The 24,774-nt window shown below is 41.1% G+C and overlaps 1 protein-coding gene across 7 annotated transcripts in view; it reads right to left on the bottom strand.

Moving 5' to 3' along the window:
• Positions 1–3,350: 3,350 nt before the first annotated feature.
• HSPB11 (heat shock protein family B (small) member 11) overlaps positions 3,351–24,774 on the bottom strand; it is a 41,059-nt gene continuing 19,635 nt past the window's right edge. For 4 of the 7 annotated variants that reach the window (XM_027537182.1, XM_027537178.1, XM_027537181.1 and 1 more), the window contains exons 4-7: positions 19,825–19,931; positions 17,996–18,064; positions 12,815–12,858; positions 9,412–10,403 (exon numbers count right to left, since the gene is read on the bottom strand). In XM_027537182.1, the coding sequence (XP_027392983.1) occupies positions 10,290–10,403; positions 12,815–12,858; positions 17,996–18,064; positions 19,825–19,931 (334 nt within the window). In that variant the 3' untranslated portion in view covers positions 9,412–10,289. Of the gene's footprint in view, positions 4,256–6,255; positions 6,289–9,411; positions 10,404–12,814; positions 12,859–17,995; positions 18,065–19,824; positions 19,932–24,774 lie in introns of those variants that run through there. The other 3 variants (XM_027537183.1, XM_027537179.1, XM_027537184.1) reach the window with 3 other exon arrangements.

Genomic DNA, 24,774 nt, shown 5'->3' with positions numbered 1-24,774 from the left:
GACTCTTTGCAACACCATGAACTGCAGCCCGCCAGGCTGCTCTCTCCATGCAATTCTCCAGGCAAGAATACTGGAGTGGGTTGCCATTTCCTCCTCCAGGGGATCTTCCCGACCCAGGGATAGAATCCACATCTCCTGCACCGGCAGGCGGATTCTTTACCACCAAGCCAGCAGGCAAGCCTGTCTCTGTTGTCTCTAGGCCACCCCAGTCTATGGTATTTTTGTTACAGTAGCTTGAACAGACTAAGGTAAATACAAAAACTTCTTTTGATCTTAAATTTCTTATTTTTTAAATTTCAGGGACATCTTTTATTGCTTTGAACATCTTTCCTGTTACATTTTGTCCATTATCTTAGGGACTACAATGATGGGTATGTTGGGTCCTTTGTTTCTTCCATAACTATTATCTTTTCCATAACTTTTAAAATCTTTGTTCTTTCCAATTCCATGCTGTGATTTTTCTCAAGCTCTTTCCTCTGATCCCAATTCTCCTTAAGTTGGGTTTATTATTGTTCCAGATATGGCTTGGCTCTGACTCTCTCCACTGTCCTCTGGATTTCAGGAGCTGGAGGCCTGAACATTGCATTCCAGTCAGGTTCTGCAGATGGGAAGCCCTGATGGAGATTAACGGTGAACAGAAGGGAGAAGTCATTTTCTCCACTTCTTGCTGTAGGAATTGCAGGACGCTGTGCACAGCAGTTGCTTTGGGATCCCCAGCCATGGCAGAGTGGTTTCTACTTAGATGCAGTGATGCTGCTCCCACTGGTCAACAGTGAGTGTGGCCCACGGGCTCCCACTCTGGGTGACACTTTTATCTTCTCTTTGTTTTCCCAGCCATTTCAATACCTTTGTAACAGATTCCATGCATTATTTCCCTCCCTGCTTTCACTCTGTATCTAGACTGATTTCAGTTTTCCTAATTGAACACTGACGGCTACAATTACCATCATCATCTCTTTGCTTCTTACAGGGCTTTCACTTCTGAATCAATTTTCTTGTTCTCTTCCATGTCTTTTCTTAGCTCTGCCAGATCACTTTCCATCTTCTGTGACTTCTTTTTTTCTTGAAATCTTTGTATCTCTTTTTTGAGTTCTTTTTTTCTTATTTGAGAGGTAACTATGGGTCTCCATCCTTGATGTATTCTTTGTGTAAGTTCTCTTGCAACGAATGCTCTGTAACTGCCTTATTTTTCTGGCCCCCTCCCCTCTTTTTGTTTCACAGTTTCTAGTCATAGGTCCCTAGAGCACTGCTGCTGCTGCTACTGCTAAGTCGCTTCAGTCATGTCCGACTCTGTGCGACCCCATAGACGGCAGCCCACCAGGCTTCTCCATCCCTGGGATCCTCCAGGCAAGAACACTGGAGTGGATCGCCATTTCCTTCTCCCATGCATGAAAGTGAAAAGTGAAAGTGAAGTCGCTCAGTCGTGTCTGACTCTTAGCGACCCCAAACTTAGATATGCATCAAAAACACCTGGAAGGCTTGTCAAAATACGGATTCAAGGGTCACACCATCAGAGTTTCTGATTCCATAGATCTGGAGTTGGGCTAGGGAATTTGCATTTCTAACAAGTTTCAGAAAAGGAGGAGGTTGCTGTTCCAGGGACCACACTTTGAGAAGTCCTGCTGTAATAAATGTTATTGGTGTTCTGCCGAGATTTCTTTTCCAAATATATATATCTATATGCCAGCTACTGTGATATTGGCAGCTAATGGCTCAGGTGTTGCTTCTCCTGAGAACTGCCCTAAGTGACAGAAGCTTCTTTACTCAACAATGCCTGAGAGGTTATGTTCCCCTGCGGGTGGCCCATGGCCATTGACTGAAGGATTTGAGAGCACAAAGGCCTGGTCCCTTGCCTCAAGGGTGGGAAGCATACCTCTCTGGTGTCATTCACGCTCTAGAGCTCCTTGTGGGCTCAGGCTGAGGCCAGACTTCAACCAAAACCGTCTTTGGTTAACTTTCTCCCATGATCTATCCCACTTCCTGAGAGTGCTCTCTCAGGAAATCGAATTCCTCTCTAAAGCTCTATTTCTAGAGACCCAGACCTAAAGCAATCCGCTTCTGGGACTTTTCAGATTACTCTTCTTTAATAGGGCTAGTTGTTGGTTGAAACATAAATACAGAAGGAGGAGTAGTAGGCTAGGGCAGCCTGAAACTTTGATTTACATTAGTTGTCTTGAATGCTCTCATTAAGTTTGTTGTTTCCTTTGCAACGGGACTCCTAGAAATCCCCTTCAGTCACACTGCTTTGGCTGCCTTCTCACCACCTGAACTTAATTGTGCAACCCCCTTCAGATGTTGAAGCCATAAGTCCCAATGTGACTGTATTTGGAGATAGAACCTATAAGGAACTTCTTGTTCGATCACCAAGTCTTGTCAGACTCTTTGTGACCCCATGGACTGCAGTACGCCAGGCTTCCTTGTCCTTCACTATCTCCCTGAGTTTGCTCAAACTCATGTCATACATAGGCAGTCTGTGATCTTACTCTTTATCGCCCCCTTCTCCTCCTGCCCTCAATCTTCCTAGCATGAGGGTCTTCACGTCAGGTGGCCAAAGTTTGGGGCTTCAGCATCAGTCCTTCATGAATGTTCAGGATTGATTTCCTTTAGGATTGACTAGTTTGATCTCCTTGCTATCCAATGGACTCTCAAGTCTTCTCCAGCACCACGATTCCAAAGCATCAGTTCTTTGGTGCTCAGCCTTCTTTATGGTCCAGCTCTCACATCCATTTTTGACTACCTGAAAAATCACAGCTTTGACTATTTGGACCTTTGTGAGCAAAGTGATGTCTCTGCTCTTTAGTATGCTGTCTAGCTTCGTCATAGCTTTCCTTCCAAGGAGCAAGCCTCTTTTAATTTCACGGCTGCAGTCACTGTCTGCAGTGACTTTGGAGCCCAAGAAAGTAAAATCTGCCACTTTTCCCACTTTTTCACCATCTATTGACCATGAAGTGATGGGACCTGATGCCATGATCTTAGTTTTTTGAAAGTTGAGTTTTAAGCCAGCTTTTTCACTCTCCTCTTTCACCTTCATCAAGAGGCTCTTTAGTTCCTCTTTGCTTCCTGCCATTACAGTGGCTGTTGCTGCTGTTCAGTTGTTCAGTCGTGTCCAGCTCTTTGCAACCCCATGGACTGCAGTCAGGCCTCCGTGTCCTTCACCATCTCCCAGAGATTGCTCAAATTCATGTCCATTGAGTCGGTGATTCCATCCAACCATCTTGTCCTCTGTCATCCCCTTCTCCTCCTGCCTTCTAACTTTCCCAGCCTCAGAGTATTTTCCAATGAGTTGGCTGGTATCATCTGCATACAGGAGGTTGTTGATATTCCTTCCTTACTACCATTAAGACACTTTCTTAAACTGCAAACATTCTTTATTCACAGCAGCAAAGCAGACATGCTTTATCCCCTTGTGCTAACACACCACAACGCAACTCAACAGCTTTTCAGGTGGTGCTTATATAGGTCATGATGCACATGCACAGTGTTATAAATGGCCTCAGCCGTTACATAACTATGTAAAGTCATTATTTCCAAAACGTGGGGCGAGAGGACATGGGCTGAGACAGCCTGACCAGCACCATCTTGGCCAATTGCCCCTTCCCTACATTCCACTCCTTCAGGGCCTCTCGCCTTACAATCTAAACGCAGATCACCTTTGGAGATATTCCCATGGTGACTAACACTGTCCGGTGGAACTACATCCTGTAACAGCAGTAAAGGCTACAACAAACAGTTACATACCCCCATTCTGCAACAGCAGTAGATGCTACAACAACAGTTACATTCCCCAGTACATAGAAAAAACCAACGCCAGGTACTGGACAGGTGACTTGAACACAAAGGGGCCAGGCACTCGTCACCCAGGGTACAACCTGGAACTCATGTTGCAATCCTTGCCCCCATGGGGCTAGAAAAGCCATCCAATGCATGTGAAGTGCCTTTATCTTCCATGGCCGAGTCAAGTCCACCATCCGTCCTTGTGAAATCCCAATTGGAGCTGGCAGCAGGATATTACCTTTGGTTCTGTATCCAGGCTTTATCAAAATGTCTGTTGTTACTTGCAGCTGTTTAGGTGCAGTGACGAGAAGCAGGACAGCCTCCACAGGGGCAACTCCATCCCTGAGGGGTTTCTCATTAAAGACCCGCAAAACCTCCCACAGGCGTTGGGCCTACCCCTTCAAAGAGATTTTTGCAGCGTTCACAGCCTGCCCACATGATTCCAAATGCTTTATAAGCTCTGCTGCATACTGTTCTAAATCTGCAAGAGAATCAGAGGTTAGTAGCACATCAAATGACACAGACTTCACTGTATACCTCCATACAGGGAGCCATCCAGTTTCCAAAAGTAAGGTCACAGCCTTTACAGTTCTGAAGGAACATCCTTGGGTGCCATGTAATCTTCTAACTGAACTGCTTGTATCTCTTGCTGTGGGCGCTTCCCAAACTTGGCAAACTGCTGTTCCAGTTTCAGTTGCCTCCCATAGCTCTAGGAGCAGAGCATTGGGCTGTTTATCAATTTTATTTCTGTCAACTCCCGCTGCCAACAAATCAGCCCACATTTTTTCATCCACATAACCCGGATGGGGCCTTTACCAGCCAGCCCCCCAATCAGGGTCTTCACACTTCTAATCCCCTTTGCCTGCCACCGTCCCTCTACTTCTCCCAAGCTTGCCACCATTGAGGTAGCAGTTAAGGAACCAAAAGAGATGGATGAGACAGTGCTCAAAATGGTGTCTCGCACACCACCTGTAAAACACTTGTCATCTGGAGGCTCCTCCACCTGCCAGGCCAGTGTAGGAGCTGAGAGGGCAGATGTCCGGCTGACTCCAAGCACTGGGATAGTTTCCCCATCATCATCCACCACGTGAAGCCCAGGTCCTTGTATTTCCTGCACTTCACTTGCTGTCTGAGTGTCATTTCTGGCTGTCTGCAGACTTTGTGGACTACTCGGGGCTCTGCAGGGGTGGGTTCAGCAGGCCCTGATCCAGCTCTAAACTCTCCACTGTGGTTTCACTTTCCCTCTTTCCTTTCTTCATTTTCTCCACCGGGGTTGGTCCTTGCTCCTAGCTGGTCTTCCTGGACTTTGTCCTGGCTGCAGAGTCAGTGCCGCTCCTCTTCTCTTTGGCCTCCTTGATGTCTGAGGCCTCCCGGGGCTTCTGTGCCTTGTTGGCCCCATCCTTCTGCTGCACCATCAGATCAGATCAGTCGCTCAGTCGTGTCCGACTCTTTGCAACCCCATGAATCGCAGCACGCCAGGCCTCCCTGTCCATCACCATCTCCCAGAGTTCACTCAGACTCACGTCCATCGAGTCAGTGATGCCATCCAGCCATCTCATCCTCTGTCGTCCCCTTCTTCTCTTGCCCCCAATCCCTCCCAGCATCAGAGTCTTTTCCAATGAATCAACTCTTCACATGAGGTGGCCAAAGTACTGGAGTTTCAGCTTTATCATCATTCCTTCCAAAGAAATCCCAGGGTGATCTCCTTCAGAATGGATTGGTTGGATCTCCTTGCAGTCAAGGGACTCTCAAGAGTCTTCTCCCACATCACAGTTCAAAAGCATCAATTCTTCAGTGCTCAGCCTTCTTCACAGCCTACCTGCTGCACAATAGGCCTTGCTAAAAAGCGGGAACCCACAGTCTCATAACATTTCTCAGTCTCATAACTTCATCATTACTATCCCTTATCACTTCACTGTCAGAAACACTGGGTTCTTCAAGGCCACGCCCTTCTTGCTTTATGTCAATATACATTGCTCTAGCTCTTCCAAGCGTCTCTGCACATTATGGACCTGCATGGCATTATGTAGGGCACGATTCATATTCACCTTCAGGGCAGTCAGGAATACCCACACTATGGTGCCAGCAGCAGTCCATGCTGCCTTGTCCAGCAAATGGGAATTCACTGCTTGTAATGCTTTTTTAGTGCTATCCAGTGGCCTGTCCACCACCTCCCAGTCTTCCACCGGGGCCCATGCCAAAGGACCCCGGCCCCCGGGTACCAAGTGCTATGTGGTGGCCACTGGCTTCCTCCTTCCATTGGAGCCTCGGGCTCCCCTACATGCTGGGAACCCTGCCGACTCTGCCAATTGTCTCACTGATCACTGAACCCAGGCTAGGCAAGGCGCGAGCTAGGACGCAGATAAGAAGAACCTGGAAGAAGATTCGAGGAGCTGTAGGAACTGCAGACATGCTTCATTTGCATCAAGGCAGACATGCTTTATTCTCTTGTGGCTAATGCACTGCAACGCAACTCAACAGCTTTTCAGGTGGTGCTTATATGCACGTGTGCAGCTGTTACATAACCATGTAAAGTCATTATTTACAAAAGGTGGGGAGAGAGCAAGAGGACATGGGGTGAGAGAGCCTGAATTGGCCATCTTGGCCAATTGCCCCTTTCCTACAGTGGGGTTCAGCAGTGAAAAACAGAAAAGATAAAGCCACATATTGGTCTATCTACTGCTTGAGACAAGAGAGTGGTTTTCTCAAGTGAAAATGAGTTTTTGAAGCCTAGGAAAATAAAGGTTAAAGGATGCGGTTTTCAAATATCATGAAGTGGTATTACAAGCACTATACTTTCCCTGCATTCACAGGAGAGAAACAGAGAAAAAAGACTTAAAGATCATTTAGTAGGCCTGTGCCAAAGAGATCATTCAGATAACTTCTAGAAATCCCTTCCAGTGATCTGTAAGCCTTAATGCAGTGTTCCTTAAATGAAGACTTATTGACATTCCAGTTTAGGAAGTTTGGGAAAAAGAAGATCCTCAGTGTTTCATTTTATTGAACATGAACACAATTGCTCTAGGTTACCTCCCTTTTCAAAAACCTTAAATGGCTCCAGGATTATCAGGAAAATATCTGAAAGCATTAAAGGCTCTCTGTGATCTGGCTGTAATGTACCATTTCAGGCTTCTTTGCCCCAGTCAGATATATACATTCATCTCTCTGTATATACACCTTCATGTCTCTGATGGCACCAACGTCACTATTGAAGTACTTTTTCTACCTTCCTCCATTTATCTAAAAGTAACCTTTCCAAGAGTAAATCTGTGCAACAAATCTTGGTAAGCAAATTATCAGAAAATATCTAAAGCCTTAAAACTTTTCTTTAAAAAAAAGATTTATTCATTTATTATTTTTGCTGTAGTGGATTTTTGTTGCTACGCATGAGCTTTCTCTAGTTATGACAGGCAGGGGCTACTCTTCATTGCAGTGGGTGGTCTTCTCGTTGCAGTGGCTTCTCTTGTTATGGAGCACAGGCTCTAGGCGAAAGGGGCTTCAGTAGTTGTGGGGAGTGGGCTTAGTTGCTCTTCAGCATGTGGGATCTTCCTGGACCAGGCATTGAACTGGTATCCCTTGCATTGCAAGGTGGATTGTTCACCACTGAACCACCAGTGCACGCATGCATTCTTAGTTCAGTTCATGTCCGACTCTTTGCAACATTACGGACTGTAACCCGCAGGCCCTTCTGTCCATGGGATTCTCCAGGCAAGAATACTGGAGTGGGTTACCACTCCCTTCTCCAGGGGATCTTCCCAACCCAGGGATCAAACCCAGGTCTCCTGCATTGCAGGTGGATACTTTACCACTGAGCCACCAGGGAAGCCCCTTAGAACTATTCTTAACTTTGACTAGTTCCCTTCTGGGAATCTCTTCTAAAAAAAGATCATCTGAGGGGTAGGCAAAGATTTTTGCACAAAGATATCATCTGTGGCATTATTTATTTTTGTTTATTATGAAGAATTCCAAGCATACATTAGAGAGACTAGTACAACGAAGCCCTGTGTATCCATAACCCAGATCCACCAACTTACTGCTCATTTGCTTCAACTAAACTTTTCTCCTATAAAAAAAAATGCTCAATTATTTTAAAGCAAAGCCCAGATACCATGTAATAAACCTACATACTTGTATCTGAATCTACTAAATGTATCTCTGAAAAATATGGGCCTTCTCTTACATAATCTTAAAGCCAGGATCACACTTAATCCATGCAAAAGCAAATGAATACTACCCAATCCATAAGCAGATTTTCCCAATTATCTTTAAAATGTCTTTTTTTTTTTCAATTAGTTTGCTCATATTAGCATCCAAATAAGATTTATACAAGGCATGTATTTTGGGGTCCTCTTATATCTCTTTCAATCTAGAGTGGACCCCCTTCCTTAATTAACATTTTTTGCATCACTGACTTGTCGAAGAAACCAGGTCACTTGTCCTCTGCTGCTGCTGCTGCTGCTGCTGCTGCTGCTGCTGCTAAGTCGCTTCAGTCGTGTCCGACTCTGTGCAACCCCATAGACAGCAGCCCACCAAGCTCCCCCATCCCTGGGATTCTCCAGGCAAGAGTACTGGAGTGGGGTGCCATTGCCTTCTCCGCACTTGTCCTCTAGGATGAGCTATATTCTACATTTGTCTGTATTATCAGTCAGGATATGCCAGGTTATGCTGGGGTAAAAAGCAACTCCAAAATATCATTGGTTTGTGAACTCCCTACAGTCCAGTAGGTTAGGACTCTGGCCTTCCACTGAAGGGTGCCCAGGTTTGGTCCCTGGTCAGGGAACTAAAATTCTGCAAGTGGCGTGATGCAGCAACCCCCACCCTACTCCCAAACTAAATGAAGATTTATCTCTCCTTCTATATGTCTACCTCGGATTGACTGAGAGCTCTACTACCTGTTATCATCAGTCTCACTCCCAGACCCAAAATGATGAAGTAGTTACTGTGTAGAAAAACATCACTGCTGGTCATTGTGGGAGAGAGAAAAGAGCTTTGAAAGGTCTATAACCCCCTGGTACCTGTGAAAGCAATCTGATTGGAAAGTCACAGCAGATGTAATTAGTTAAGATAATACTGGAGTAAGGGTCTTTTGGAGAAGGCAATGGCACCCCACTCCAGTACTCTTGCCTGGAAAATCCCATGGGTGGAGGAGCCTGGTAGGCTGAAGTCCATGGGGTTGCTGGGAGTCAGACACGACTGAGCGACTTCACTTTCACTTTTCACTTTCCTGCATTGGAGAGGGAAATGGCAGCCCACTCCAGTGTTCTTGCCTGGAGAATCCCAGGGATGGCAGAGCCTGGTGGGCTGCCATCTATGGGGTCGCACAGAGTCAGACACGACTGAAGCAACTTACCAGCAGCAGCAAGGGTCTTTAGTTCAACATGATGTTGTCCTTATAAGAAGAGAAGACACAGAAAAATATATGCATTGAGGGAAGATGATACAAAGAAACACAGAAAGAATGGCATATGATGATAGAGGCAGAAACTGGAGCTATGGTGCCACAAGTCAAGGAATACCAAGGATTGCCAGCAACACCAGAAATTAAGAGAAAGGCAAAGAATATAATCTTCTTCAAAAACTCCAATAGAAACAAACTCTGCCAATACCTTTATTTCTGACTTCTAGTCTCCAGAACAGTGAGAGAATAACTTTTTATTGTTTTAAACCACCAAGTTTGTGGTACTGTATTACAGAAGCCATAGGAAACTAATATGGGCTGCACAGATAAAATACTATATTCCAATGCCATTTTTTTTCTGAGTCAATCAATTGTAATAAATGTAGGTTAATGCCTTTCTATTTATTTCCAACATTTTAGAATTGCTTTGTCATTTTAACTTTTGGCTATATTATTTACATTTTTATTTCAAGTTGTATAAAAGATACATTCAGAGATGTCTTGTATCTCCACACAATGTCCTATCTTGTTTCTTACCTCCTCAAAATGTAAAAAAAACAAATCAAATAATATCAATAATGGTTGCCTTGGGGAAATAAGATTATGTTTCCTAACTCTTCTCTGAAGTCTTCAAATCAAGAGAAAATAAAATTAAAAGAAAAAAAATAAAATGATTTGTCCTACAGGGCCCAACTCAAATTCCATGACCTCAAGGAAATGTTCCCATAAATGTTTTCTCTTTTTTGAACTTGTATGTTGTTTAGTGTCCATATTTTTCATTTAGCCCTTTACATCAATCAGTAAATTTAAAAATTAATGCACTGATAGCCAAAGGGTAGTATGTTAGATGCTGTGGAGTCACAGTGTATGCCAGTTGTTTCCATGTAGTCATGTACTTGGTTAAGCTGTACACTGAAACAAAAGCTTTCTTTTTTTGCAAACACTTTCTTATGACCTACATGTTGGTCATCACTGCTGTCTGATGAACCAAATTCCTAGAAAATGCTGAAGGGAAAGATAAAACTGAAACAGACTGATACAAATTCCTTTAATAATGACAACTTCATGTTTAAATAAATATACTGTTAAAAAATAGTGCATGGGTATATTATAATTACTAAGAAAGATTTGAGACTGCTACTCCCTCCGCAGAAACACTATGCACAGATGCAAAATGATCAAAGGCTGACACAATAATGAATCTCAAGTAAGTGACGTGGCCATCACGTGCCTGTAAGGGAAAAAATAAATACAGATGATTTAGCAATTCTAGTTAACTGCTAAACAAGCAGTTAGCAGATGAAAGGGTTTGACACAAGAATGATATTATAAGTATATAATGATTTATAAGATATAATGTTCAGAAGAGAAGCCAGCCACATATAACAATATGGCTGTTCTGATATGTAATAGCCAAACATCAGCCTTGGTTTGAGGAAGAATGCAGGTGGAGCAAAAAACTGCACTGTACAATTCTGATTAATTTTTAAAGTATTTTTCATGATAAAAGATTTCATTTGTTGGATGATGCCTCAAAATACACTACCCTAAAACATTATTATACTTTTATATTTATATATTTTCTCTGAAAAGCAATTTGGCAATATATGTAAGAAGCTATAAATATGTCTATAGGCTTCCCTCGTAGCTCAGTTGGTAAAGGATCTGCCTGCAGTGCAGAAGACCTGGGTTCAATTCCTAGGTCAGGAAGATTCCCCTGGAGAAGGAAATGGCAATCCACTCCAGCATTCTTGCCTGGAGAATCCCATGGACAGAGGTGCCTGGCAGGCTACAGTCCATGGGGTCATAAGAGTTGGACACAACTTAGAGACTAAACTACTGGTACTACACTACTATAAATATGTCTATACCCATGGACCCAGTATTTCCATTTCTTGAAATTTAATTTTAGAAAATAACTAAAAACATGAACACCATGATAGCAGGAACAGGCATAAGATGTCCCCTGTAGTAGGAGTTATAATGACAGAGGGAGGAAAAAAGAAATCAGTTAACCTCTATCTGAATACATTTAATTTTTAAATCATAATTATGAAGCATTTGATATAACATTAAATAAAAAAAACACAAAGTTTTTCATGTACACTATTGTAACTATGTAACACATGTGGTTGACAATTAGAAGAAAATGAGTACAGCAAAGGCTGTTTTGACAGGGCGCTAAACTATGGGTGATATACTGCCTTCCATTCTCCCCTCGTTGTTGCTGTTTAGCTGCTAAGTCATGTCCAGCTCTTCTTTTGACCCCCATGGACTGTAGCCCGCCAGGCTCCTCTGTCCATGGGATTTCCCAGGCAAGAATACTGCAGTGGGTTGCCATTTTCTTCTCCAGGGGATCTTCCTGACCCAGGGATCGAATCTGCCTTTCCTGCATTGCAGGTGCATTCTTGACCACTGAGCCCCCAGGGAAGGCTCCATTCCCCCTTACTCTTCTCCAAAAGTTCTATGATGCTGCCACCCTCCCTGACACACAATGACTCCTGAAACAAAATCCTTAGCAGACGCTTACTAACCATAATCAATGAAACAATATGGAGAAAAACAGGAAGATAAAATTCAATCTAATTAATCATTTTTCTGTTCCCTACTGGCCTCCTTGGGCTTCCCAGCTGGTGCTAGTGGTAAAGAACCCGAGTGCCATGCAAGCAGACATAAGAGACACGGGTTTGATCCCTGGGTCGGGAAGATCCCCTGGAGGAGGGCATAGCAACCCACTCTAGTAGTCTTGCCTAGAGAATCCCCATGGACCACGGAGCCTGGCGGGGTCTATAGTCCATAGGGTTGCACAGAGCTGGACGCGACTGAAGTGACTTAACACGCACGCATGGCCTCCCCAGTCACTGGGCACGACAACTGGGTGGTAGAGAAGACAATTAATAGGATCCAAACACTACAGAATCTTTTGAAACACTGATTTCATAGCAGCTGCCAGTAAATTGTGAAGAATGAAACTTAACGGACAAGGTACCTCTTTAACCCTTATAGAGAGAAATCTTAATAAGCACTACTACCTTAAACACATTCTCGGTTGTTTAACTGTTTGTGTTTGTCTAAAACCAGGGCCTGACAAGTTGGGGACAGAGGAACTCGTGATGAGGCAGCAGCTTCCCCGGCAGCGGCCATTCATCTCACTTGACAAGCAAAGCCCAGTGGAATGCTGTCAGAAAATGCTGGTTCCCTTTTCACCTCGTCTCTCTTTGGCTTATTTGTTGCTGATCCTATGCTCCAGCTCCCTTATCTGAATCTCCCTGTCCCTTCATGCTTAAATTAACATCCAATTTTGGCATCTCGACCTGTTTTGATTCCTATTCCATAAGGACTACAGAATGAAATGAAAGTAAATAAATACTTCAAAATAAATGAACAAACAAAATAATAAAAGTGAATTCTGTTTTATCTTGGCTGTCATCCTGTCTATGACAGAAAAGAGCCTAACTTATGAAAGCTATATTTAGATCATAATATTTCTGAGAATAACTGCCTCTATTGGTTGGTCAGACACAGAACCTACAATATTACGAGGGTATTTAGTAATTTTATGATTATGGAGATAGGTTTAAAATTTAAATACATTGTGCTGGCCAAAGATAATGTATATATCTTCAAAGTATATTTACTTACCAAAATTTCTTCATTTTGAAGCTGCCCCTCTGTATGTACTAGATCTAAAACACAAATTTAACAGAATTGAGGTAGGGCTCAAACTGCATCAGGATATATTGAAATTTATTTTCAGCAAAACGTGATATCTGATAAAATTTTAGTTAGACCAGATATACCAGTGTTTTGGTATATAAAATCCAATATAAAAATAGAGATATTTGATAAAAAGATATAAAAGCTAAACTATATATGAGCTATAAAATATCTCAGTGAGTATAAATAAAAGTAAATATAAATTATAGTAAAGGAATATCAAGTGAAGAATTAATAAAATATGAAAGTCCTTTTAAAGGATCAAGTTACTAACAGTAACTGCAGGCCTGAGAGGCTGTCTCACCATTCTCATGGGTACTGATTAGGGCTCAGTTTCTCACAATGAAGTTTCACTATGATGCTGAGTTATACCACCCATGAATTGATCTTTTCTGGTACCCTGCTTCAGAAAACCTTTACTAGTACCAGTGTGATTTTAGGACAGATTAACTTATTTGGTCATGAGTTAATCATATCAAACATTCTTTTGGAAAGATGAAATATTTCACTGATATAATAATATTCACATTATTGTTATGTGGCAGCCTGGATGGGAGGGCAGTTTGGGGGAAAAGGGATGCATGTGTATGTATGGCTGAGTCCCTTCCCTGTTCACTTGAAACTACCACAACATTGTTAACCAGCTACACCCCAATAAAAAATAAAAAGTTCTGAAAAAGAAATTCACAACTTAAAAAAATAATATTGATATTATTTAGAAAGTAATTTTACTTATATCAAAATGTGAAAAGTGAAAGTTGCTCAGTTGTGTCCGACTCTTTGCGACCCCATGGACCATACAGTCCATGGAATTCTCCAGGCCAGAATACTGGAGAGGGTAGCCTTTCCCTTCTCCAGGGGCTCTTCCCAACCCAGGGATTGAACCCAGGTCTCCTGCATTGCTGGTGAATTCTTTACCAGCTGAGCCACCAGGGAAGCCCAAGAATACTGGAGTGGGTAGCCCATCCCTTCTCCAGCTGATCTTCCTAACCCAGGAATTGAACCAGGGACTCCTGGTGGATTCTTTACCACCTGAGCTACCAGGGAAGCTCTAATATCAAAACAGTGTACCTAATTTTAAAAGGCAGACAGTACAAAAAGGGAAGTCTCTGGGAAGTAAGATTATGGATGACTCTTTCTGTTTCCTAACCTTTCTCTGAGGTAATACAAAATAGCAGTCCCCTGCTTGACCCCGTTTCCTCCAATCCTGTTCCCCAGAGGTAAATATTTAAGTTATTTTTTCTGGAATTATATTTCATGATCCTTTTCTTGATTTATCCATTTTTTACTGACTTTATATTATAGTAGGTGAAAATTTATATCTCTTGGACCAGTATTCTCTTCCTCCTCTTCCTACAAATTTTCCTTCCTGCCATCCTCTCAATTTTGAAATCAATACTTGATGGCTACATCATTGTCTATATGTTATTTACTGCTGAAATAAGTAATAAATTATGACACATTTTCTTTCTTATACAACTCCTCCTCCACTAGAAATTAGTAACTTCTTCTTTCATTTGCTTAGTTTTAATTATGAAAAATTGAAAAATCTCAAATATACATAAAAAGACAGGATATCACTCTATATACCCACTGTCTTGAATTCACAATTATTAGCATTTCACCATACTTGGTTTATCTAATTTTTTTTGCCAAGGTATTTTAAAGAAAGTTTGAGACATCATGGTATTTCACCTTTAAATATTTGATTATCCATCTCTAAAGAATGTTTTCTTTTGTAACTACAATGCCACTATCATATGACAATTTAAAAATGCTTTAATAATCATATCAGAGATCAGATCAGATCAGATCAGATTAGTCGCTCAGTCGTGTCCGACTCTTTGCAACCCCATGAATCGCAGCATGCCAGGCCTCCCTGTCCATCACCAACTCCCAGAGTTCACTCAGATTCACGTCCATCGAGTCAGTGATGCCATCCAGCCATCTCATCCTCTGCCGTCCCCTTCTCCTCTTGCCCCCAATCCCTCCCAGCATCAGAGTCTTTTCCAACGAGTCAACTCTTCGCTTCAGGTGGCCAAAGTACTGGAGTTTCAGCCTTAGCATCATTCCTTCCAAAGAAATACCAGGGCTGATCTCCTTCAGAATGGACTGGTTGGATCTCCTTGCAGTCCAAGGGACTCTCAAGAGTCTTCTCCAACACCACAGTTCAAAAGCATCAATTCTTCGGCGCTCAGCCTTCTTCACAGTCCAACTCTCACATCCATACTTGATCACAGGAAAAACCATAGCCTTGACTAGACGAACCTTTGTTGGCAAAGTAATGTCTCTGCTTTTGTATATGCTATCTAGGTTGGTCATAACTTTCCTTCCAAGGAGTAAGTGTCTTTTAATTTCATGGCTGCAGTCACCATCTGCAGTGATTTCGGAGCCCAGAAAAATAAAGTCTGACACTGTTTCCCCATCTATTTCCCATGAAGTGATGGGACCGGATGCCATGATCTTCGTTTTCTGAATGTTGAGCTTTAAGCCAACTTTTTCACTCTCCTCTTTCACTTTCATCAAGAGGCTTTTTAGTTCCTCTTTACTTTCTGCCATAAGGGTGGTGTCACCTGCACATCTGAGGTTATTGATATTTTTCCCGGCAATCTTGATTCCAGTTTGTGTTTCTTCCAGTCCAGCGTTTCTCATGATGTACTCTGCATATAAGTTAAATAAACAGGGTGACAATATACAGCCTAGATGAACTCCTTTTCCTATTTGGAACCAGTCTGTTGTTCCATGTCCAGTTCTAACTGTTGCTTCCTGACCTGCATACAAATTTCTCAACAGGCAGATCAGGTGGTCTGGTATTCCCAGCTCTTTCAGAATTTTCCACAGTTTATTGTGATCCACACAGTCAAAGGCTTTGGCATAGTCAATAAAGCAGAAATAGATGTTTTTCTGGAACTCTCTTGCTTTTTCCATGATCCAGCGGATGTTGGCAATTTGATCTCTGGTTCCTCTGCCTTTTCTAAAACCAGCTTGAACATCGGCAAGTTCACGGTTCACATATTGCTGAAGCCTGGCTTGGAGAATTTTGAGCATTACTTTACTAGCATGTGAGATGAGTGCAATTGTGCGGTAGTTGGAGCATTCTTTGGCATTGCCTTTCTTTGGGATTGGAATGAAAACTGACCTTTCCCAGTCCTGTGGCCACTGCTGAGTTTTCCAAATTTGCTGGCATATTGAGTGCAGCACTTTCACAGCATCATCTTTCAGGATTTGGAATAGCTCAACTGGAATTTCATCACCTCCACTAGCTTTGTTCATAGTGATGCTTTCTAAGGCCCACTTGACTTCACATTCCAGGATGTCTGGCTCTAGGTCAGTAATCACACCATCGTGATTATCTGGGTCATGAAGATCTTTTTTGTACAGTTCTTCTGTGTATTCTTGCCATCTCTTCTTAATATCTTCTGCTTCTGTTAGGTCCATACCATTTCTGTCCTTTATTGAGCCCATCTTTGCATGAAATGTTCCTTTGGTATCTCTGATTTCTTGTAGAGATCCCTAGTCTTTCCCATTCTGTTGTTTAATATCATATACCTAGTATATATTTAAAGGTCCCCATGCGTGCCTGCTCAGTCACTCAGTTGTTTTCGATACTTCACAACCCCACGGACTGTAGCCTGCTAGGCTCCTCTGTCCATGGAATTTTCCAAGCAAGAATACTGGAGTGGGTTGCTATTTCCTACCCCATCAAAGGTCCCCATTGTCCCCTTAAATGTCTTTTTATGGTTGGTTTATTCAAACCAGAATTAAGCCTCTTTTAATCTTGAACTTCTTTGTCTCCCACACACACATTTTCCCCCCACACCATTGACTTACTGAAGAGACCACGTCAGTTGTATCATAAAATGTCCCACATTTTCTCATAGTGCCCCCTTGTGATTTCATTTGTTTTCTACCCTCTTTTCCTACAGATGGAGTTAGAAGTAAAGGCCTGATTATATTTAGGTCTTTACCGTATGTTTGGTGATTTGGGGCTATGTTTTGTTACTTATGAATAGATCACTGGAAAACAGTACATGAGCCAGACTCACTGACTACCAGATTTCCATAGGGTGACCAGGAATGAACGAGCCTTATTCTGTATCCACACATCTTTTGGGACCATTCAGTTTCTCCAAAGATGAATCCTCCAATCTCCTGGCTGGGGCTGTATTTCTGGTTGCTGGGCAGACCATAGGAAGGAGGCTCGAGTTCCCACTATTTATTATATAGGTTTCCACTTCAATCCCCTGTTTTCCACTCCATGTCTCACTCATTCTCTTTACTATGACTGGTCTCCCTGAGTCCTGAGGCTCAACATTCAAAGTTCCTAGTCACTCTTGGGAGTAGTTTGTGGGAGGAAGGTACCTAAAGTCTTTTATACTTTGTAAATAGATGTTCCACCAATCACTTTTCTTGTCCATGCCTCATTCAAACTTTTCATGGTACCTTTGCCTTCAAGTTCCTGAGATTCTATTAGATAAACTTCCTTGCCAGGTACTGAGGTTATAATCTACTCAATTCTGCTACAGAAGTTACTACTCCTCCAACTGCTTCCTTTCTTCCATATATTGACCTCACACATCTGTTCTGAATTCCTGGTTCCCTGTTTATTTTTATTTTTTGCCCCTGTAGGTTTATGACTCATTTTACTCCTTTATTATTATTTTCATGGTATTTTGGGAAGGAACAGATAGACACATGAAGGCAACATGCTGTCTTTTATGAGAGGCTACCAATTCTGCCAATAATATTTAAATAATACCACTAATCAGGAAGGAAGGAAAGATTAAAAACTAATATTTATTGCTTGTCTACCATATGCCAGACACTGTGTTCACAAAAACTTTAAATGGTGATATCATCTCTATTTTTCAGATAAGGATTCTGAAACTCAGAAAAATTAAGTAACATGTTAACAATTACATAACCAGGAAGTGAAGAATCATCTTAGTATTCAAATTTGAGTTTTTCTAGGTTTATCTAAATATGTCAAAAGAATCATTCAGGCCACCTTTTTTCACCAAAATGAAGCACAACTGGAAATATAGAGTAAAACACAATTCTCTACCCTCTCATGATCAAAATAATGCTGGTGAACCAAGCACATACCTCTTTCAATCCATTGCTCAAAATCAACTGGCTCTTTAGAAGTACTCTTTTCAATCCTCAAGGTCCGCACTGACATTGTAAATAAACAAAAATAAAGTGTTAATTATCTCTGTAATTCTATGTTGCTGTCTCTTGATTTCTTTTTCCCTCTGTCTAAGACCGGCAGGCATTAGTGGGAATGCACAAAGTACTGGGATCAGGAAAATCACTCACCGTTTTTCCATAAATCCCTATGGTAAAGTACAGTCTGGGTAACTGTTACAAGTGTTTGCAAGCATATAACACAAAGCTAACAGAGCCTTTTTGAGTTTGGTACCATCTGGTTTGTTTTTGTTTCTTTCTTTCTTTTTTTTTTGGTACACTGGTAAATAACACTATTAGTGGTCTTGATCATAAAACTTTATGCAGAAACTACTATGTCAGACATATTCATTCACTCTTGACGTCAACCTTAGGAGAAAGGTATTATTAACCTGCTTTAATGCTGAGAAAACAGGCTTAAAGAAATCAGACAACTTACAGAAGTCAAGCAAAATGTTCAATGCTACAGAGCTAGTAAGTTGCAGAACTAGAATTCAAAGTTTAGGTCCAACTCCAGAGCCTTCATAATTAATGAGAGAAGAGAGAATGCATCATCTTCCTTCTGCATTGGTTTTCTTTTCTCCTTTACCCCTAAAGCAGTTCCCTTCGCTCCAAATCCATTCTTCTCTGCTCTGCACCCTGAGGGAGGACCCCTGGGGACCGAACCTCCTGGACTTACTTTCCCACTGCCTACTGACTGGATCTGGCCAACGGTAGGGACTGGGAAGAAACTGAAGGGCAGCAGGGAACTGAAAGCAGGTTGTGTTTTCTCTACTCCCTTCCTGCTTCAGTGTCCTGTCTTTGGCAGTGGTTATGCTCCTCCCTGGTTACAGCTCCTATTGGGCAGGGCCCTTTTGTACACGCTCCAGTTCTCCTTGCTGCTGCTGCTAAATCGCTTCAGTCGTGTCCAACTCTGTGCGACCCCACAGACGGCAGCCCACCAGGCTCCCCCATCCCTGGCATTCTCCAGGCAAGAACACTGGAGTGGGTTGCCATTTCCTTCTCCAGCAAATACTATTTTCCTCCTTTGGCCCAGGGAGGTAATGGCTTACTGCTATAGCCAGTTTCTGGGTGTCTCAGCATCCCTAGCTTGTTCCCTTAACCCAGGCCATAATTCTGTATAAGTGGTCCCATCAATAATGTTTCTTCATTTGAGCCACCTGGGATGTATCCTGTTTCCTACCATGATTTTGCCTGATATACTCTGTCCTTAAAAAAAACATAAAACACGATTAGGATGGAAGATAGTCTTCCATCCTAGTGGAAGAATATCTTCCATCCTAGTTTTAGTGGAAGATATTCTTCCTAAATCCCTCAGAAAATGGCCACATTAATAAAAGAATCAAAGTTACCAAATGTAAATAATCAGGGTTGTCAGATTTTCCGAAAGAATTTGACAGAGAACCCCTAGCCAAAAAAATCTGGAATAAAGATGTGAAGAAACCTAGCGTTCTGGCAAGCTGGCTTCTTAAATTCATCACAGGGTCTTTTGCCAAAGGCTTTCACGTAGAAAACTGCATGGAAATTATTACGTACTTTGGAAGGGTTTCAAATTCGCAGTTTCAGAGAAGCTAACTGTGCTCGAGACAGTTAACCCATACTCTCCACCCATCAACCCCAGCAATAAAACTTGATTCCATGCTGTAAAAAAAATCAGTGTTTTGCCAAAAGTTTACATATGTGCATTCTGCCTATGGAAAAACTGAAAGATGAAAATTAATGAAATGAAATGAAAATATCATGCTTACCAAAGTAACTCTGGATTACAAGCTTTTCAATCCTCACATGCTTGTGAAAACATATAATGAACTCTTGGGGAAACATTCCTGTGGTGGTCCAAAAAGTTTCTGGATTTCTATTGTTAATTTTAAAGAAAAACAGAAAAGAACAGCTAAATGTTTAGAAATGCTTAATCACAAATCCTAGTGAATAAGTACTAAAAAAAAATAAACCACCATTGGATTCTTACAATCCCTTCCTGTTTATTCTGCCTCTAATCTCTCCCCAACTTTAACAATTCTTTACAACCACCAGATATATTCTTTAAAACATGGAATTGATGTCACTCTTGTCTAAAATCTTAGTGATCCCTTATTGCCTATAAATCTAAACTCCTTAGTATGGCATTTAATGATCCTGTACAATCTGGTCCCATCATTAAGTATACTGTCCCCCATCATGATATCATCTCTCATTACTGTAGTCACATTGGACCGATTAAAATTCTGCAAACACGTCATGCAGACTCATGCCTCTGTGGAAGTCTTTCTTCCCTTGCAAAAGTTTATTCACTTTTTGGTCACATCTCTCCAAGCCCACCAAATCACAATCACTTTCTCCCTCCTTTGCACTCACCTCATAAACAGCATCCAGTTTATATTAGCACTTTTTTCACATATTTTTATTACTCCAGCCATGCCTTCTTTAAGTCCAGTTACTTTCTCTTACCTTTACATCCCCAGCAACTATCACAATGGCTGACCAACAGTAAATACACAACAGATGCTTGTTGAAAAAATATTAAAACATGCACTCAAGTGTTAGTTATATAATATAAAAAAATTATACACACATACACACACACTTATAGTATTGACTATATAAATAATCATTTCTTTAATTATATAAGGTTTTTTACTTCTTTTTTGGAGGTAAAATTTACCTACAGTGAAATTTCTCTTAAATGTACAAATGCATTTTGATAAATGTATATGTTTATGTAACCAATACATCAAGGTAAACAATAGCCTAATCAAGATAAAGAACACTTCCATTATGCTAGACATATCCTTTCTCTTTCTCTCCAGACAATCCCTACCTCCCTTAGGCAACCACTGCTCTGAGTCTTATTACCACAGACTATGCTATAATTTGTTTATATATTTTTGTTTGATTTAAAAATATTTATTTATTTATTTATTTTTGGCTGCACTGAGTCTTTGTTGCTGTGCAGGGGCTTTCTCTAGTTGCACTGTATGGGTTTCTCATTGCAGTGGCTTTTCTTGTTGCAGATCATGGGCTCCAGGGTGTGTGGGCCTCAGCAGTTGCTGCATGTGGGCTCAGCAGTTGTGGCTTGCATGCTCCAGAATGCAGGCTCAGTTGTTGTGGTGCATGGGCTTAGTTGCCCCATGGCATATGGGTTCTTCCTGGACCAGGGATTGAACCAGTATCCCCTGAATTGTAAGGTGGATTCTTAACCACTGGACCACCAGGAAAGTCGCTTGCTTGATACTTTTGTTGAATATTTGAATTGTTTTCAGTTTTTTACCATTATGAATAAAACTTCTATAAACATTCTTATACAGGTGTTTTTGTGGAAATGTTTTCATTTCTCTTGGATAATTACTAGGAGTGGAATTGCTGAGTCATACTGGACATGGAACAACAGACTGGTTCCAAATAGGAAAAGGAGTACGTCAAGGCTATATATTGTCACCCTGCTTATTTAACTTATATGGAGAGTACAATATGAGAAACGCTGGGCTGGAAGAAGCACAAGCTGGAATCAAGATCGCCAGGAGAAATATCAATAACCTCAGATATGCAGATGACACCACCCTTATGGCAGAAAGTGAAGAGGAACTAAAAAGCCTCTTGATGGAAGTGAAAATGGAGAGTGAGAAAGTTGGCTTAAAGCTCAACATTCAGAAAACGAAGATCATGGCATCCGGTCCCATCACTTCATGGGAAATAGATGGGCAAACAGTGGAAACAGTGTCAGACTTTGTTTTTTGGGGCTCCAAAATCACTGCAGATGGTGACTGCAGCCATGAAATTAAAAGACGCTTAGTCCTTGGAAGGAAAGTTATGACCAACCTAGATAGCATATTCAAAAGCAGAGACATTACTTTGCCAACAAAGGTCCATCTAGTCAAGGCTATATGGTTTTTCCAGTGGTCAGGTATGGATGTGAGAGTTGGACTGTGAAGAAAGCTGAGTGCCGAAGAATTGATGCTTTTGAACTGTGGTGTTGGAGAAGACTCTTGAGAGTCCCTTGGACTGCAAGGAGATCCAACCAGTCCATCCTAAAGGAGATCAGTCCTGAGTGTTCATTGGAAGGACTGATGCTGAAGCAGAAACTCCAATACTTTGGCCACCTGATGTGAAGAATTGACTCATTGGAAAAGACCCTGATGTTGGGAGGGATTGGGTGCAGGAGGAGAAGAGGACAACAGAGGATGAGATGGCTGGATGGCATCACCAACTTGATGGACGTGAGTTTGAGTGAACTCCGGGAGTTGGTGATGGACAGGGAGGCCTGGCGTGCTGCAATTCATGGGGTCACGAAGAGTCAGACACGACTGAGTGACTGAACTGAACTAATATTTAATTTTATAAGAAAATGTCAGACTTCCAAAGTGGTTATGCCATTTTACATTCCTAACAGAAATGTAAGGGAATTCTAGTTGTTCCACATTCTTGCCAATATTCTGTTGTCAGGCTTCTTAGCTATTCTACTGGATGTGAAATGGTGTCTGACTATGGTATTAATTTGCATTTTCCTGATGACAAATGATGCTAAGCCCGTTTTCATCTGCTTTCTGGTCATTCGTACAGTTTCTTTTGTGAAGTGTCTACTAAGTATTTTCTCATTTTTTTAAAAAGTTCTTTCCACTTTAGAGGGTGGGACAAATGGACAGAGTAGAGAGCTAGACAAAAAAAAAAGGCTGAGCACCAAAGAATTGATGCCTTTGAACTGTGGTGCTGGAGAAGACTCTTGAGAGTCCCCTGGACAGCAAGGAGATCAATCCTGTCAATCCTAAAGGAAATCAATCCTGAATATTCATTGGAGGATTGATGCTGAAGCTGAAGCTTTAATACTTTGGTCACCTGATGCAAAGAGCCAACTCACTGGAAAAGACCCTGATGCTGGGAAAGGTTGAAAGCAGGAGGAGAAGGGGATGACAGATAATGAGATGGTTAGATGGTATCACCTACTCAATGGACATCAATATGAGCAAACTCCAGGTAATGGTGAAAGACAGGGAAGCCTGGCGTGCTGTAGTCCATGCAGGCGCAAAGAGTCAGATGCGACTGAGCGACTGAACAAGAAGAAGAAGCATGGAAAGATAAACACTATGATATGTAAAATAGATAGCCAGTGGAAATTTGCTGGATGACTCAAGGAGCTCAAACTGGTGACAACCTAGAGGGTTGGGATGGGGTGGGAGGTGGGAGAAAGATTCAACAAGGAGGGGAAATATGTACACCTATGGCTGATTCATGTTGATGTATGGCAGAAATCAACACAATATTGTAAAGCAATTATCCTTCAATTAAAAATAAGTAAACTTAAATGTTCTTTCCACTTTCCACTTTTACTACATATTTGTAGGAGTCCTTTGTCAGACATATGTATTGTGAGCATTTTCTCCCAGGCTTCAGTTTGCCTTTTTATTTTCTTATTTGCGTTTTTCAATGAGTAGTAATCTTACTTTTGGTGAAGTACAGTTTCATTGCCCTTTTATGCTTATAATTTTTGTGTCTTCATTAAGAAATCTTTGCCTACCTCATTGTCACAAAAATACTTTATGTTTTCTTTTATAAGCTTAAACATTTTAGCTTTGAATATAGTTCTATGATCCATATAGAATTAATTTTTGTGTTCAGTATGAGGTAGGGGTTGAGGTTTATTTTTATCCACATGTTTATTCAGTTGTTCCAGCACCACATGTTAAGACTCTTTTTCCTATTAAATTACCTTAGTGTCTTATTCTAAAATTAAAGGACTAGTTATAGGTGTATGTATTTCTGCCCCTCCATTTTATTCCACTGATCTATTTCTATATCCTTAGCCTTTTGTTGAAAATTAATTGACTTTACATGCATGGATCTATTCTGGGCCCTCTAGTCTGTTGCTCTGATCTATATAGATCTATCTTTACTAAAATGCCATGCTGTTTTGATTACTGTGTATTTATCTTGAAATCAGATAATTTCAGGGCTGCAACTTTCTTCTTTTATAAGATGTGACAAGATTATTTTTTCAAGATTAGTTTGCATTTCCATATACATTACTACAAGAACAACAGTCGTTTTACGGAGAAACTGCCATGGTAACAATATTGAGTTTTCCAATCATGAATGTAGTGTATCTTTTAATTTAGTTCTTTAATTTCTCTCAGCAATGTTTTATAGTTTTGAGTGTAAAGGTCTTGAGTGTCTTATTAAATTTATTCCTATTTCATGTCTATTTAACTGCTAATATAAATGGAATTTTAAAAAATTTCACTGTTTAAATGTTTCCTGCTAGTATATGGTAATACAATTGATTTTTGTGTATTGACTTGGCTAAATCCACTTATTAGCTCTAGCAGATATTTGTAGATTCCTTAGGGTTATGTAGATTCATATAACATGTGAACAAAGACAATTTTTTTTTAAGTAGTCAACAGCTCCTGTTTTATAAACACACACAACCCCCTGGAGAAACTGAAACTCAAATAAATATTATGAATAGTTAAAAAGTCTACTTCGTTACATATGTAAAGAGGGCTCATTCCAAAACTTATTTTCCTTGTTGCCATCAAGAATAGGAACACTCTTTGGGGAAATACTATAAGGGTGTATTTTGATCATTATCCTCATTATAATATACCTACTAATTTTCTTTTAACATTTTATTTAATTTTAAAGACTATTTTCCATTTACAGTTATTACAAAATATTGGCTATATTACCCATGTTGTACAATATAT

Source organism: Bos indicus x Bos taurus, chromosome 3 (assembly GCF_003369695.1).
Source record: "Bos indicus x Bos taurus breed Angus x Brahman F1 hybrid chromosome 3, Bos_hybrid_MaternalHap_v2.0, whole genome shotgun sequence".
Classification (NCBI taxonomy): domain Eukaryota; kingdom Metazoa; phylum Chordata; class Mammalia; order Artiodactyla; family Bovidae; genus Bos; species Bos indicus x Bos taurus.
Note: the sequence above shows the minus strand (reverse complement) of the source record. Positions and strands in the feature narration are given on the sequence as shown.